The 17,500-nt window shown below is 40.6% G+C and overlaps 1 protein-coding gene across 1 annotated transcript in view; it reads left to right on the forward strand.

Annotated features, from left to right (window-relative positions):
- The window catches only part of LOC138059592 (formin-like protein 2), a 106,361-nt gene that overhangs the window by 64,017 nt on the left and 24,844 nt on the right, over nt 1-17,500 (forward strand). Inside the window, exons 9-10 of the mRNA XM_068905222.1 lie at nt 13,982-14,098; nt 17,083-17,214. Of these exons, the coding sequence (XP_068761323.1) occupies nt 13,982-14,098; nt 17,083-17,214 (249 nt within the window). The remainder of the gene's footprint in view (nt 1-13,981; nt 14,099-17,082; nt 17,215-17,500) is intronic.

A 17,500-nucleotide genomic window follows, 5' to 3' on the forward strand; every position in this document is an offset into this window, starting at 1 on the left:
AAATGGGCCTTTCGGCTGCCTCTGTTGCTGATTTAACGATAGAGAACGATAGAGGAACTCTACACGATTTTAGCAAGTATTTGGTTAAGCCGAAAAGGCAAAAGGCGGCTCCACAAATGATTGCTCCATCTCCTCGTAACTCCGCAATACTCCAATACACTTGAAAACAAAATATTCCAATTTTCAAATTATTGAATTAGTAAAGTACATATCTATAACCACAAATACTCGATAAACCTTTGAAATAAAATGGTGTAGGTATTAGAATATCTGTCTAGTATTAAAGTGTGATGGAGCAGTTGTAATGTCTGTATTTCATTAAAAGAAATTAAAAAAGGTAACTCCGCTTCGCTTTACCGAAATTTGCCAGCCGTTGTCGTCGACGAGTCTCACACAGTGGAGATGCGGTGAGGGAAAACGAATTTCTCTATTACGATTCCCGTTTGAAGTTTGTGTGCTAAATTTTTCGCTGACGAACGAAACAGTTTCCACGGAAGGGACTTCGACGAATTACCGTACTGAATATTCGGCTACGCTTTACAGCATCAGCAATAGTTGTTAGGCTTTTCTGGCGAAGGCTTCCTTCCTTTACAGTTTTTCTTTAGTTTCTGCCTCGAGCAAATTGAACTACACAACACGTGGCTTTCTGTTTTCTGTGTTTACTTCCGGTGCGCGCTGATTGGCTAATTTTTGACAGCTCACTCAGCGTGACATCAGGAGGCGGCATTCAAAATTCAAAGGGATGCGTGCAGGCTCTCCTTCTCTCTCACCGAAGAGAGAGAGCCTGCTCGCAGGCTAATAGCGTTGGAGCTAGTAGTAGTTGTATCGGGTTATTTAGACCCAAAACCTCAATCCCATGTGCATATATTATAACCACGAAAACAATGGCATAAATTGAGGGCAAGTTGGGGCATGATGCCATGCAGCGTAACCCTAACATGTGAAACAACAGTCATGTGCATTGTATAAAGGGTTAGGTGAATGAGATGCATGTCGCAGATGTATACGAAAGTTTCTTTTATTGAGAAAGTAAGCGAGATGTGTGTGCTGTGCTTGTGTTATGTATCCACCCAAACCAGCTGAGTGGTAGCGCAAAGATATAGTGAAAAGAACAATGGGAAAGACAGGGAGCCAATAAGGTAAAGATGATGTTATCATGGACCAATGAGACGCCATTGACGTCAGTATACATTAACTTAGCTGGAAAAACAGGGCAACACCGGTTTGGCTTTACAATAAATTCAAAATGGCCCCTAACTCATTACCTGCAATAACGTGAACTTGTTTAGGGTATCGTGATGCCCGTTTTAAAATGACTTCCTTCAGCGGTCACATGCCTACAAAGAGGAATAAGAACCCTATCATTTTGAAGCGAGTCAAACAAATTTTTAAAACACACACAAAAGGCTTTGCATGCCTGGACAAGTCCACAGATGCTCTTTTTTAAGGAGGCTTGAAATAGTTTCAAACAAGTTTTCAAACAAATAAACATATTCTGTCCTTAGATACAGTTATATCAATTATAATCAAGACGAAATTGGACCAGGGTATTAATTACCCATCATAGATTTCTCAGATCACATTTTCCTCCAGAATATAGTCACCATGGCAACGATATAAGGCTTTTTTTTTTAGCCTTAAAATCAACTTATATTGTCTTTGTCTTTGTCTTTGTTGAAATCCTTCCATTCAGGTTTCCAGATAATGTTAGAAATAATCTCCAAAATATTTAAATTTCAACAAAATCTGTAGGCCAAGTGTTTTTTTTTTAATGTCTCTTACTTTTTTTTCACCTACAGAATTTTTTTAAATTTGAAAGGCAAACGTTTTAAATTAATCTGAGCTAACATGGAGAGATATAAACGAGTAAAGTTGCAAAATCAGGAAAAGTGAGGGGCTTACAAGCGAGTAAAGCTACAGGCCAGCCAAAGCGGATTTAATTGACTATTAAACCGTTTGGGTAAAATTTTCGTAGTTTTCGTGAATAATATATGTCTGTTTATAATTATTCCATGTACCACATTAGAGATTAGAAAAAAGGTTACCCATTTTGAATCGTGAGCAGACGTGAGCAGCTTTTAGAATTGCGTGTGTGGCTTACATGCGCGCGCTCAGCTGAAAACCCTTTGGAGCCTCCTTAAACGAAATTGGCATAGAGCCAATCAAAGCATGAAGAAGGAAGAATATAGACCAAAAAAGTTGTTTTGTGTGGAAAAGAGGAGCATTCTCAACTTTTTCACGCCTTTTAAACAAATGTGAACTCCTTTGTTACAACCTTTTTAAGGAAAGTTCTTCAACCTCGTGCTTGAATGAAGCACGGGTAAATGCAATCTTTTTGCAAGAGTACAAAAACAAAGACATCCTTCAGTGCACGTGCAGACACAAAGAAAGCCTTCCCAACAGATTTGAATAATGCCTTTTCTGAAAACGCTTGAAAAAAAAAGTTGGATTTTGAGAAGCGTTTGAGACCGTAGTATGGTGAAGCGGGAGTTTGTTTCATATCGTGTTTCAAAGTACTTTTCACAATATTTGACGCAGTGAGCAAACAACAATATACATTTCAAACGCTTTATTTAAAGATATAAGTTCACTATTTGTCTATCGTAACCTTTAACCAAACATGTTGCTTTGCGCTTAAACAAATGCTGTGACCCTGATAATGCAGAACTCTATCATTAAGTCAATAAAAACACCGACAAACATTTCAAACGTTTTACTGAATTGATAGAGAACGCTTATCACAATGTGATATTTGCGGGAGATAGTTCTTTTTAAACAAACCTATATCTGAAAAAAAAGTAGTTTTCAAAACGCACCCTATGTACAACAAAGATAATACATGTATGGGTCAAGCAATATTATGTATTCACTGTTTCATTGTTTTTAGAGCGAAAATAAATGACAGGTGCAAATGAGAGAAGAAAAAATGTTGTAATTCACTTACGTTCACTGCACATTATTGTCCTATTATGCATGCAATATGTGAACGCTTTTAGAGCGAAAATAAATCCCACACATGAAAATGAGAGAAAAAATGTTGTTATTCACTTGAGTTGGCTGCTTAACAGAGAACGCTTATGACAATGTTATATTAAACAAACCTTAATCCAAAAAAATTAGTAAATAAAAAGTTCTTTTGAAAACGCACCCTATGTGCGGCAAAGATGATATATCGGTCAGGCAATATAATGCATACACTGTTTCAATGTTTTAAGAGAGAAAATAAATCACACACGCCAAAGTGTTAGTTAAGGTTAATTGTCAGTGAGTGACTGAATTCACAAAAAGTGCTATAAAATAATACGTGCAGTGCCTGTTCTTCAGTAGACTCATTAACATGGATAGAGTGTACTTTGTCTTGGTTTGGGTTTGGGCTCAGAGTTGTTTTGCAGGACACTTCCTTCTCAGCACGCCTCGCGAGCAATGGTTAGATCTTCTAAAAGAGTTGCATCCAATGAACCACGGTCGCTTGTTGAGTTTTTATTACTGCATGGACCAATGCAATGCTACATTTACCGAACAATATGCATTCCACAAAGTGTTATGTGTCACATACTCGATACATTATCCTTCTTTTTGGTGGATGGTTTGGCAAATTGTTATAAAAAGTCTACGAATGAGGAAGATCTAATCATTTTTTTAATACCATGGGTAGTGCTGCAAGCCACGTATGTCCAAGCTCATCGCCCACATTTTCTTCTTTCTGCATAATGTCTGCATATTCTCTCTGCATATCTCAGATAATGTGATGTTTAGTTGCGTGTTGCAGTAGCTAAGGTCACATCGAATTGAAAGATGTCACCGACAATCACGATGAAGAAAGTGCAAAAGAAGAAGAAGAAAACGAGGACCCAAAATCAGACAAACCAACTATTACAGAAACTGTATTGTGAAGTGGATCAACCGTCCGCTTTAGGGGGAGTCGACAAACTGTATGGTACAGCGCTTAGGCATCATTTACCCTTACACCTGGCAAAACGTAGGTGAGAATCAGTTGTCCTACACTTTTCTTTGTAAGGCAGACCCTGAACCCTGGAAATTAAACATCCTTGTACCAAGTGGAATTTACCGTATGGTCAAAGATGTCGTTCATGGTATGACAATGGGACTACACATCAATTGAGAGACATTTATTTGAAGAGCGACAAGACCATTACGAGTCTGGACGGAAACGAGGGTTTTTACATTTACGACAAAGCACAAGATTACTTTTGAGTTGAAGTTACCAGCCAGTTGGTATGTGATTCTACCCAAGACATTAGCTCGCGCCTGAGCACCAGTATAATCAGTATAATATTCCTCAGCTGTACCAAATCGGGGGCCTTGTCCAACAGAATGATGATCACAGCGTCCTTCTTGTGAGGACAACGACAACACTTGTCAGAAAAGAAGAATTGGTGTGGGGATTGCTCTCGAAAGACGCTTTTCAAACCATCTACGTGTATTCCGATTTAATAGAGTCTCAAGTAGTGGGAGATACTCAAGCCAACTTACTTCTGATGTTCGTTCCTCGTGATCAGCCGGAGAACATGATCATGGAAGAGGTCAAGGTGCCCTCCTACCATCCTACCGACTCTGCACAACTGTGTTTTCATCCGGCTCTGTGGCGATCAACATAAGGGGACACACAGGTCAATTGATACCATTTGCTTCTGGAACCGAGCATGACCCTGCATTTTCGGCGTCATGCTATTCTATAACAACATGTTATTACCAATGAACCACTAATGTACCCATATGGAGGACATGTTGTACCCTGTATGCAGCACGGTAAAGGAGGAGCCATGAGTATCTATGGAGGAACACACCCTTATGGTCAAGAGGGTAACGGCTTAGGTGGAATGTTTCGGTCGTTGTAATGTTCAGCGACTCCCTTTCTCAAAACAACTGGAAAAGAGTGGGAAAACAAATGCTCGATACTGGATTGGAAACGGGAATGCAGCTTGTCCAAGACGTGATCAATGGTCAACCTTTAAAGATAGCTGCCAAAACAAGAGCAAAAGCTGCTGGAAACAATTTACCCACAAGGGTCATTGATGACATTACACAGCAAGGTCGAGGAAAAAGAGTATATAAGTGTGCGGATACAACAAAGCCGCGCAGTGAAGGACAGACCAAAAAAATGAGAACACCTCGTTCAACATTCAAGACTATTTTTGATTAAATATGGCATCAGCACTCCCTCTCTCAGCCCGTGGTACGAATTCAAGTTTACAGTTGTGTGATGTACCTATGACAGATGTGTCGATTGTCAGCAGCAAATGGGTCGATTACGACGCCCACAGGGGATGGCAAGAAGTACACTCTGGTCAACAATGCCCTTCATTCCATCATCAAACAGTTGGTAACAGAACAGGCAGACACTCAAGCATACAATGCTTACATCAAGCACCTCTGATGCAAGGCGTATTTCCAAGGGATAGGCTACCTGTCATCAACACCTAGTACCCTGCCAGTCTCATCACGAATACGGACCCTCATGACCAACTTGGGACACATTGGGTGGCCATGTACTTTAAATCACCTCGTGAAAGTGAATTTTTTGACAGCTACGGATTTCCTCCAGACACTTTCAACATGGATACCTACATTCTGTGGGAAGTTACCTATTATAACAACATACCACTGCAAGGACTGAACTCAGATGTTTGTGGAGATTATTGTTTGTTTTATCCCATTCAACGTGCATGGAATGTTGACATGAACACTGTTCAAGCTAAATTTAAATGATATGATTCTCAATGGAACGATGCACAAGTTGCATGGCGTGTACACACTATTTTAATTCAGTCATGAATATCGTAAAGTTAATGTTTGCTTTCAACAAGGTTGTAAGTCATTTCGCTGTGGCCATCAGCAATAAAATGATGTTGAAAGTAAAAAATGTTGCTTTTTTGTTTGTATTTGCTACTAAAAGGGGTGGGAATTCTATCTTGTGTACACAAATCATTGAAGCTTCGTCTCGTGAACATGTCTCAATTCAACAGCATCACATTCATATCCCATCATTTACCTGGATAAGAAAATCTATAAAACTGATGAACCCTTTCCAGTAAACACCATGGCTTTGCAATTGTCGCATCACTGGGAGACAGTAAACAATCAAAGTGGTCAGGGTGACATGACTTTGCATACTCCTTTAACACAACTGCATCGACTGCAAATAAATGGCGAACTCAACACGCGATAAAATGAAAATACCTGGATGTAATCCTGCGTCAAACTGTTCGGGTGTTAACGAGTGTTGACATTCCATAACACCTTTGGGGATTAACATTTTAGTGACGAAAAACACAAAATTTGCAATAACTCCGCAAGAAAAAACATTTTCAAATAATTTATTTTGACAAGAAAACAAATATAATGAGCTATCTTATGGTAGCTTTTTAACATTTTGCAAAATTCGAGACCGAAAAGGTTAGGATTAACCTTAACCTCACCTCCGCAACTCATGACCTTGACGCGCTTGGATCAGGACATGAACATATCACAGATTCTACTTTGCCCGAGGATCAAAAAGTGGCCTTAAGGATTGGACGAACTATTACAATGGTATCAAGGTTTGGCAAAACCAAATGAAGATCAGCGAAATGAATGCGAAACCTGCATGGACAGTGACAATAACTCCAAATGCGCCCATTCCAAACCATTCTCCTACGATATCCGAGGGACAACCCAAAAAAAAAACAGCACACAGGAAACTTCTAGCTACATCCGTTGATCCATCCAAAATTCCTCTCAGGATAGAAACACCACCTTCTCCTATCAAACAGGACAAAGATCCCTGGATCTTTGACACGCTCCCAGATTCCAAGGAGAAGTGGTTATTAAAAGTGGGTTAAAAGTGGGAAACTTGCTGAACAATAATGATGCAGCGAACTCAATTAAATTACTTTTTTTTTCTTCTCTCATTTACGCGTGTGTGATTTATTTTCGCTCTAAAAGCATTGAAACAGTGCATGCATAATATTGTTTGACCGGTACATGTATCATCTTTGTTTTACATAGTGTGCATTTTCAAAACAACCTCGAATAAAGGTTTCTTTAAAGAGAACTATCTCTCTCACAAATATCACATTGTGATAAGCGTTCTCTGTAAAACGTTTGAAATGTTTGTTGGTGTGTTTTAATTGACTTAGCGATGGTGTTCTGCAAATAAAATCATCCAAGTTAGTCCGGTCTCAAATAATCCATATTCTGTATGACTGGACAGAACTGCATTATCAGAGTCAGTATTTGTTAAAGCGCAAAGCAACATTTTGGTTTAAGGTTATGATAGACTAATAGTCGTTTATATCAACTTGTCACTAGAGTATCTTTTAATAAAGCATTTGAAATGTATATTGTTGTTTGCTCACTGCGGCTTTCTTTGTGTCTGTGCACTGAAGAATGTCTGTGTATTCTTGCAAAAAAGATTGCATTTACCTGTGCTTCATTCAAGTGCAAGGTTAAAAAAACTTTCCTTAAACAGGTTGTAACAAGTTGAGAATGCTCCTCTTTTCCACACAAAACAACTTTTTTTGTCAATATTCTTCCTTCTTCACACTTCAATCGGCTCTATGCAAATTTAGTTTAAAAAAGAACAAAGCGTTTGTTGACTTGTCCAGGCGTGTAGAGCCTTTTGTGTCTGTGTGTTTTAAAATTCTGTTTGACTCGCTTCAAAACGAGAGGGTTCTCTGTTACGAAAAAATGGTATTGCGTGACAAGCGTTACTGTCCAGAAGCTTCGCGAGAGTTCGTAGTTTGTTTATATTTAGGTTTGTACGTAAGCGTTTCTAAATCGGTGTGTTTTGTAATCTTTCTATAATTAGATTCATTACTAATTTAGAAACTTCTAGAAGTTCCTTGTCAGAGTATATAAGTAGACGAGTCCAAGCGGATTTTTTTTCTAACTAGTTTTTCACAAGCGAAGAGAGTTGGCGTTGGCCGTGTTTAGTCAAGTGTGACAGAAGCTGTGTGCATTCAAGTTGGCGGAGGCCGTGTAAGTTTGTCGAGTACGAGTTATTCAGAGTTTTACTTCGTGGAAACTACGTTCATTTTTGGAATAAATCTTCTTGTTGTTGTTCCGACAACCCTGCGTTCAGTTTAGTTTGCAAGCCACCTTTCCTCTAAACATTCGAACTCGTAACATTGGGGGCCTGGTCCTGGAGAGGAATTCATTTGTTTGCTGACCACAGAAACCAGGAAAGGACAATTCAAGAAAAAGTAAGAAGAACTGTGCAGGAGAGTATATTGTGTTTTTGCTGTGGAATACCGCTATGGAAATGGAAAAGCTTTTGCAGATGGGAAAAGAATTTGGATTGGAAGGAGCAAAGCTGCTCGATTTTGTAGAGAAGCAACAAAAGTTAGAACAAGAAAGAAGAAGGGAAGAGGAAGAAAAACAAGAAAAACGAAGACAATTGGAGGAAGAAAGAGAAGAAAAAAGGAGGCGGTTTGAAGAAGAAAAGGAAGAGAAATATCGATTACTTGAAGAAGATAGAAGAAGAGAAGACGAAGAGAGAGAAACCGGGCGACAAGAACGCGAACCAAGAAAATTGGAGATGGAAGCCGAACTGTTGAAACAAAAAGAGGCCATTGAAGCTGCAAAAAGAGAACACGAGTTGGAGATTGCGCGGTTGGCTGTGGAGAATGCTGACGGGCGTCCTGAAGTGAGAGAGGATCGGGCTAAGGCACCTAAACTCCCCTCGTTTGTTGATGGTAAAGACGATTTGGACGCGTATTTGCAGAGGTTCGAGAGATTTGCCGAGACAGCCAAGTGGAAAAAAGATGGATGGGCATCGAAGCTCAGTGCTCTGTTGTCTGGACGGGCACCAGAAGTGTATTCACGTCTATCGGAGGACGCAGCCAAGGATTATGACAGGGTAAGGATTGCGTTAATGAAGAGATATGACCTTACCGAAGACGGCCATCGTCGAAAATTTGGAGCATCCAAACCAGAAGTTGACGAAAGTCCGGAGCAGTTTATTGTGCGTCTGGACAGATACCTGTTACGTTGGCTAGAGCTTTCGAATACCGCGCGAACCCTTGATGGTCCTAAGGACTTGATCGTGAAGGAACAATTTATTGACTCTTGCCCTAAGGATTTGGCAATTCACCTGCGAGAAAGGGCACCTGAGACCCTGGCAAAGATTGCGAAGATCGCCGACCAGTACTTGGTGGCTCATGGTAAACATTTGTTCAGCTCAGCGAGCAGAAAGCCAACAGTACAGCCTGAGAGGGACGAAGCCAAAAACATGCAGATTAATCCAGCAGCTCCGCATTGCTTTAAGTGCAACACCCGAGGTCATAAAGCCGTCAACTGCCCAACCCTAACAAGAAAGTGTTTCCTATGTGGTAAGCAGGGACATGAAGCTGGAAACCGTCGATCAGGTGGACGCAGATCAGGAGGACAAAGTAAGGATGGTAATCCTGTGCAGCGTGGTCAAGTGAGTGCCAGTTGTTTGGTTCGGCCACCTGAGGACAAACCCACGGATGAGGAAATTAAGGCCTGTATTAAAGATGATAAGTTGCTGTTGGCCCGTGGTAAGAAGATTCCATTGTTGAGTAGTGCTTGTGTTGAACCGTTGACCGGAGTGAGAAGTAAAATGCCTGTCGTGAAAGGTAGAGTTGGAGAGAAGCCTGTTGATGTCCTGAGAGATGCTGGTTGTAGTGGAATTGTGGTAAAGAAGGACCTTGCGTCTGAGGATCAGTTTACCGGTGAACCCAATGTTATGCTGCTCATTGACAATACGGCAAGGAAAGTTCCCATCGCAAAGATTGATGTTGATACACCTTACCTCAAGGGCCAGGTGGAAGCGCAGTGTCTTCCCGATACCGTTTATGATTTAATTATCGGTAATGTACCAAGCGCAAGAGCCGCCGACGACCCAGATCCAAGCTGGCAAGTTCCTGTACAAGAAGCTTGTGCTGTAACCACGAGAAGTCAAGCCAAGAAAGCTGGAGAACATATTCCGTTGAAGGTACCAGATACCAAAGAAAGTCCTGTAGTTGATAGAGAAAAGCTCAAGCAAATGCAGCGTGATGACGAGAGCCCACAGAAATTTTGGGAGAAAGATGACGTAGTTGTGAGAGGCCAGGCTGAGACTTCATTTGAAGTGAAAGGTGGAGTTCTGTACCGCGTCTACAAGCACCCCTATGTGAACGGAGGTAAACCCCTGAAGCAGGTTATGGTTCCTGTGCAGCCGAAAAGTCGAATAATGGAACCAGCGCACGGATCGATCATGGGAGGTCACATGGGAATAAAGAAAACGACTGATAAAATTCAAAGCGTGTTCCATTGGCCAGGCATTCAAGGGGACGTGACTCGTTATTGCAAGTCCCGTGATGTATGTCAGAAGACAGTTAACAAGGGTTCCGTACCGAAGGTTCCCTTGGAGAAGATGCCATTAATTGACAAGCCGTTTAAGAGAGTAGCAATCGACCCGGTTGGACCCATTGTTCCCCCGAGTGAGGACGGTCATGGATATATATTGACATTGGTCGACCTCGCAACTCGTTGTCCTGAAGCTGTCCCGTTGAAGAACATTGATACTGAGACCGTGGCAGAAGCGTTGGTGGATATCTTTGGTCGTTTGGGAGTGCCCGAAGAGATCTTGAGTGACCCTGGTACGCAGTTTTTCGCTGAGTGTATGAAGGAAGTGACGCGGCTTTTGAGCATTAAACAGCTCACCACGACTCCATATCATCCCATGTGTAATGGCCCGACGGAAAAGTTTAATGGAACAATGAAGAGCATGTTAAAGAGATTGTGCAGTGAACAGCCAAGACAGTGGCATCGCCATATTAACCCGTTGCTGTTTGCATATCGTGAAGTTCCACAGGAGTCCACCGGTTTTTCGCCGTTTGAGTTGCTGTATGGAAGATCCGTCAGAGGACCGATGTTTATTCTCAAAGAGCTTTGGACGAAAGAGTTGGAGGAGCCTGAAGTAAAGAACAGCCATCAGTATGTGTTTGAGCCACGCGAGAAGCCTGAAGATACCCTCAAACCGGCGCACACCGAGCTTCAGAAATCCCAGAACAAAGGCAAGCATTATTACGACCGAAAGACCAAAGTCAGGAAGTTTGTACCTGGAGACAAAGTGTTGGTGCTGCTACCAACCGACCACAACAAGCTCCTAATGCAGTGGAAAGGTCCATTCGAGGTTAGTGCCGTAGTGGGTCTCAATGATTATAAAGTGAGAGTCAAAGGAAAAGAGAGAGTTTACCATGCCAATCCACCGAAGAAGTATTTTGAGCGAGAGGATCCTGTTTCCGTTGGAGCAGTTGCTGTTGAAACGAACGCCAACATTTGTAAGAACGAAGATGTTGATAGTGAAGAAGAAGAAGTTGACCCTTTGGATAGTATTGATTTTCTGGAGATTGGTGGTTATGTCGCGAAAGAGTCAGTCAATGATGTGACCATGGGAGACAACCTTTCTCATGAACAAAGAGCAGAGTTCATGGATCTTGCAAATGAGTTTCAAAGCCTGTTCACAGAAGCCCCAGGCACAACAAGTTTGGGTCAGCATCATATCAAGCTTACATCCGACCAACCAGTTAGATCAAGACCATATCCAGTACCGTATAGCCTAAGAGAATCGCTGAAGAAGGATATTACAGACATGATGAAGATGGGAGTCATAAGAGAATCAAGTTCGCCATATGCTTCGCCTGTTGTAGTTGTTAAGAAAAAAGACAACTCAAATCGTGTGTGCGTGGACCATCGTAAACCGAACAAGTTAACCGTGTTTGATCCGGAGCCCATGCCAACCGCTGAGCATTTGTTCCAGAAGTTGTATGGTGACAAGTATTTTACCAGAATTGATCTGAGTAAGGGCCACTGGCAAATTTCCATTCCCGAGGAGGACATACCGAAGACCGCTTTTGTGACGCCTGACGGATCATATGAATTCCTCAAAATGCCGTTTGGTATGATCAACTCCGCCGCGACCTTAAAGAGAGCCATGAAGAAGTTATTGCGTGCACTGGACAACGTTGAATTTTATTGGGATGACATTTTAGTTCACACCCGTACGTGGGAGGAGCACATCAAGGTGCTTCGAGAGTTGTTTAGAAGATTGTTAGCTGCTGGAATGACCATAAGACCGACCAAATGTCTTTTTGGAGTCAACACCGTTGATTTTCTTGGTCACCGTTTGGAGGAAGGATTAATTGGTCTTCATGAAGACAACGTAACGAAGATTAGAGATGCTCCAAGACCAACCACCAAGAAGCAGATAAGATCGTTCATGGGTTTGGCTGGATATTACAGAGATTTTATCCCCAACTTCGCAGCATTGGCAGCCCCGCCGTCAGACCTCACGCGTAAAGGCCAACCTAACAAAGTTGAATGGGGTGAGGCACAGGAGAGAGCCCATCAGAGTATCAAGGCCCCCCCAACAAAGGAACCAGTCCTTGGACTGCCAGATTCAAGGAAAACCTACTTTCTGCAGACCGATGCTTCCAACAGTGGTATTGGCGCTGTATTAATGCAGAAACATGATGGCAAGCCATTCCCCGTTTGCTACGCAAGTAAGAAATTGTCAAGTGCGGAGCGTAATTATTCAACCATCGAGAAAGAGTGCTTAGCCATTGTGTGGGGATTCAAAAGGTTTCATCTTTATCTGTATGGAGTTCCCTTTGTGCCACAAACAGATCACGAGCCACTGAAGTACATGAACAGTGCGAAGTTTGCCAATGGACGCCCAATGCGTTGGGCCATGTTTCTTCAGAGTTACAACTTCAGAGTTGAGGCCATCAAGGGATCTGAGAATGTAGGAGCAGATTATCCAAGCAGAGTAGAGGAATAACTTAAGAGACACTGGACTGCCTCCTCAGTTGGTACCATCCAACCAATTTTTCGTTGTTAGTAGAAATTTAGGAAATTTCTTCTCAAGAGGGGGTTATGTTACGAAAAAATGGTATTGCGTGACAAGCGTTACTGTCCAGAAGCTTCGCGAGAGTTCGTAGTTTGTTTATATTTAGGTTTGTACGTAAGCGTTTCTAAATCGGTGTGTTTTGTAATCTTTCTATAATTAGATTCATTACTAATTTAGAAACTTCTAGAAGTTTCTTGTCAGAGTATATAAGTAGACGAGTCCAAGCGGATTTTTTTTCTAACTAGTTTTTCACAAGCGAAGAGAGTTGGCGTTGGCCGTGTTTAGTCAAGTGTGACAGAAGCTGTGTGCATTCAAGTTGGCGGAGGCCGTGTAAGTTTGTCGAGTACGAGTTATTCAGAGTTTTACTTCGTGGAAACCACGTTCATTTTTGGAACAAATCTTCTTGTTGTTGTTCCGACAACCCTGCGTTCAGTTTAGTTTGCAAGCCACCTTTCCTCCAAACATTCGAACTCGTAACATTCTCAGTCCTCTTTGGAGGTATGTGACCGCTGAAGGAAGTCATTTTAAAACGGGGTGTTACGATAAGCTAAGCTAAGCAAAGTTAATGACATTATCTTTACCTTATTGGCTCCCTGTCTTTCCCATTGTTCTTTTCACTATATATTTGCGCTACCACCCGGCTGGTTTGCATTGGGTGGATACATAACACAAGCACAGTACACACATCTCGCTTACTTTATCAATAAAAGAAACGTATGTCACATGCATCTCATTAACCTAACCCTAATTTATACGATGCATGCGTTGTTTCACATGTTAGGGTTACGCTGCGTTGGGTCCTGCACATCTTCTATCTTTTCATTTTACCAAAAATTAGTCCCCCGGTAAACTTTCTGGTCGTCTGGGACAACTGGACGACTGTAATTTCGAGCCGTATTATAAAGATGGGCACATGACAGAATCTGCTCTAGTGTGTTTTGGAAGAGACCCTGTAAAATAACATAGTTTGTCTAGATGCGTAATCCATCCAATTTGCTCATCTTTGTACTTGACGAGCTAAGTAGCTGCATTTTTTGCAAAATTTATTTTCCCAATTTCTTTCCATGTTGGATTATAATAACAGCCATGTGAATGATTTTGCAGAAGTAATTTTGTTTATTTCAGACACTCTGCCTGATCTTCTTCAATTCACTGATTAGCATTACCCCAACATTTAACATGAAAGTGTTTCATCAGCAAGAGATTGAAGATGCAGGCTTGGATGTGGAAAGTCTGGAAAGGGTAAAGTTTATTATAATCCAAAGTTAATATGAATACACTTACTGAGGAAATAATTGTTATAATCATCAGGGACCACTCTGTGCAGAGTAAGGCGTCAATCCCCTGAATCAGTCCACTCCGCTCGTTGCGTCCTCCTACGACGTGTTGCTTGTGCCTTAGCACGGAGGTTCTCCTTGTGGGTCTGCACACCCCCTCAAACATGGTGCGTCTCCAGCCCACCTGATTTCTTGCCTTCTCTTCTCAGCTGTCCGCATTGATCCCAGACCTTCTGAATGTTAGCTTCAAGACATCCTTGTAACCCTTGTAACCATTATAATAGACGCAGAGGGCACATAGCTTACCTGGCTGAAACTGTTAACTATATATATGTACTGGCTGGGAGGTCTGTGCCCGAGGTCTTGACTACCGCCCGAAGCCGCAGGCCGAGGGACGTACTCAAGGCTGAGGGCACAGTTTTTCTCTATACGGACCGACCTAAGCCAGTGACTAACATATTTTATTTTTTCTGCTATTTTTTTCTCTAAAAATGAACATGGCATGCTGGTTTGCAAAAAAGTCTTTCTACGCGCTCTATGTCGCACTGTCACAGTTGAAATGAACTTACAACTGAAAAAAGCACTCCGCATATATCTCTTGGTGCAATAAATATAAAAAACAAACTGTTATATTTCATAGCAAGCACAGAGAAACAAGCTAAACAAACTAAACAAAGATGTTTGAAAAATTAGTACAGACAGGAGAATAATGTTCTACGTATTAAAATTCTTTGTCTTGTTGAAAATGAAATGAAAGTTCTTAAAACAGGAGGAAAAATGTTATTGAAAAATACTCAAACATCTTTCTCTGCCCTCATATCTTATTATTTGAGCTCTCTGCAGTTAGTTGTTTTAGTTAAACGGCATGTTAACAGTTCACAGAAAACAACAATGCAAAAAACCACAGCGTCGCGACGTGTTTGTTTACCTGTTTTATCTAGGAATCTGTATATTCTTAAATGAAGCAATATAAAACGAGATTAGAAAATGGAACTCCAAAGAAAATAATGGATGTCAACCGAAAACCGAGTTTTAAAAAATGCTCTGCAGTGTAAGTTGATTTAACTTCAACAGCATGTCAACAGTTCAAGATAACCAACAACTCGAAAACAGCAAACCAGCAAAGTGTTGTTAGCAAAATCATGTGAATACTCGCCTTTTTGAAGAATAACCAGGCCTTTTATTCCATTGCTGACGTTTTTCCTTCTCTTTGCAATGGCTAGTAAGCGAAAATTTGTATTTTAAGAGGTAAAATCCAACGTTTCGTTTTGCTTCAGAAAAAAATAATGATGTGTAACTTACTCTATTATCAGCATTTGGCTGAAAAGAAAGTGGGGAGGGAGAGGGGGCAAGAGACGCTCAGAAAAAAAAAAAAAATTCAACTCACCCATTAGGCAAGTAAACCTCATGACCCACTTTCCCAAGGAGTGCCTCCACTCATCCAATTAATGAAACTTCTTACAATAGAAGAGAAAACATTGTCCTACCATCCATGGACTATGTACAGGCATTATATCTGACTCCTGGTTTAAGTGGTGTTGACTTATCAATTAACACGTGTCAAAGTTATATACTACTGTTTGTTAATTGGCATTAAATAGCAAGCTTTTTTTTGAATGAATGCCCTGTCTATGAAATGTAGCTAAATCTATTCTTTCACTTTGCTTGAAATTACTTGTAATTACATTACTTACCGGTAGTTTTGTGTTAGTCACTTTAGTTTCCCAAAGCCATTGACATACGTGTGCCTGTGAAAGTTTGTGTTTTGCATGAATAATTTTCCTGTAGAGAAAACGTGGCTGGTGTGACCAGTTGTCTACAATGCATGAATATTTTGGCCAAAATTATAATTATTTCTTTACTGAAAGTATTTGTGTAGTATTGAGGACATTTTTCTTTTGGATTTACTGTAGACAAGAATTACATATATCTTATGCCCTCAACAGTACCATAATAATATGTAATATATTGATATAAAACTACAATTGAAATGCTCACAGTGATGCTATACCTATTTTGCTCTTCGAGCCTCATCAGTCATCCACCATGTAAAAGGGTGGGCTTTTATTAATTAGGTTATTTTTTTAGTCTGTTTTATATTGATTTTTTTGCCGAGAGAAAGACTAGTGAGATTCAAACTCAGGTATATCATGTTAATCAACAGACTACCAAGGATTTTGTGACAATCAAGGAGAAAAGTATTTAATAAAGCAATGTGTGTGTCACTGGAAACACTTCTTTGTATTTTATGTGTACTCGTTATTCATGCAGTTTTATTGTACAATACAATAACTTAATCTTGAATTTAATGCTAGAACTGACACTTTCTGCAATTACTTCCAACTTGACTGCATACCAAGCATTATTTAAATCATGGAGTGAACAGCAAAACATTGTTCACACTATTAAAAACCAGTATGTACACATACATGTACAACAGCCTGTGGTCCACTTATCTTGCACTTTTTTTCTCAGAATTTTGTCATAATAAATCTTGTCTTTTGATAAAAAGGAATACTCTACATGATTAACAATGCAGACATTATGTAGCACTTAACACCCATCCATCATTAACAAGTGGGGCCTAAAATATTTGAACTTACAAGGAAAGATGGCTTAACCATGACATTATTGCTGGACACAGTGATGGCTGCTTCTTACCTCTGGTTGTTCATGGTCCTAGTTGTTTCAGTGATGAGTAGCAGTAAACACTGGGAAAATCCGCTGGGACCATGGTTTATCCGGAGGATAAATAATTTTGAACAACCATGAGCTGGTTTAGTAGGATAAGTTTACAATAGGACGCATGGTCTCTTTTGAGGTATTGTCACCACAACACCGAGAAGTATGTGTCCTACTCTCTGTAGCTAGGAAGAGCATGTGGGTTCCCGCAGAATTTGAAGAACAAGGGTGATGAGGCAGGGCAATAAATGTCAAACTTTGTTGTAGACTTTAGGTGGCACAGAAGCGGCATCAGTACGTGAATGCTTAAAAACCTGGCAGGAAAACTACATTGATGTGGAAAGTGTTATGGATGAATTTGTGAGTCTCAGAGAGAGAACCAAGTATCTAAGAGATGAGGTAAGGTGTCCATTTATGGTCAACTTTCTTTCAAGTTGCTTGGATAAAAAGCCAGACAGCAATTTTCCATGAAAGGCGTAAGTTACATTGTAATATTTGCTAATATGGAGAAAAAGAGTTAATTGATTATCAATCAACCAAGCAATTATTAATTTATTAATATCGATTAACTTCATTTGGCATTGCTTTGGTTTAAAGCTCTCAAACCTTTGGAGCCATTTAAATGAACAGTAGCCTTTGTATATCATTTGGTGCACTTTTTGGCCAGAGCGAAAACTACCAGGGG

The sequence above is a fragment of the Montipora capricornis genome, chromosome 8 (genome assembly GCF_036669925.1).
Source record: "Montipora capricornis isolate CH-2021 chromosome 8, ASM3666992v2, whole genome shotgun sequence".
Classification (NCBI taxonomy): Eukaryota; Metazoa; Cnidaria; class Anthozoa; order Scleractinia; family Acroporidae; genus Montipora; species Montipora capricornis.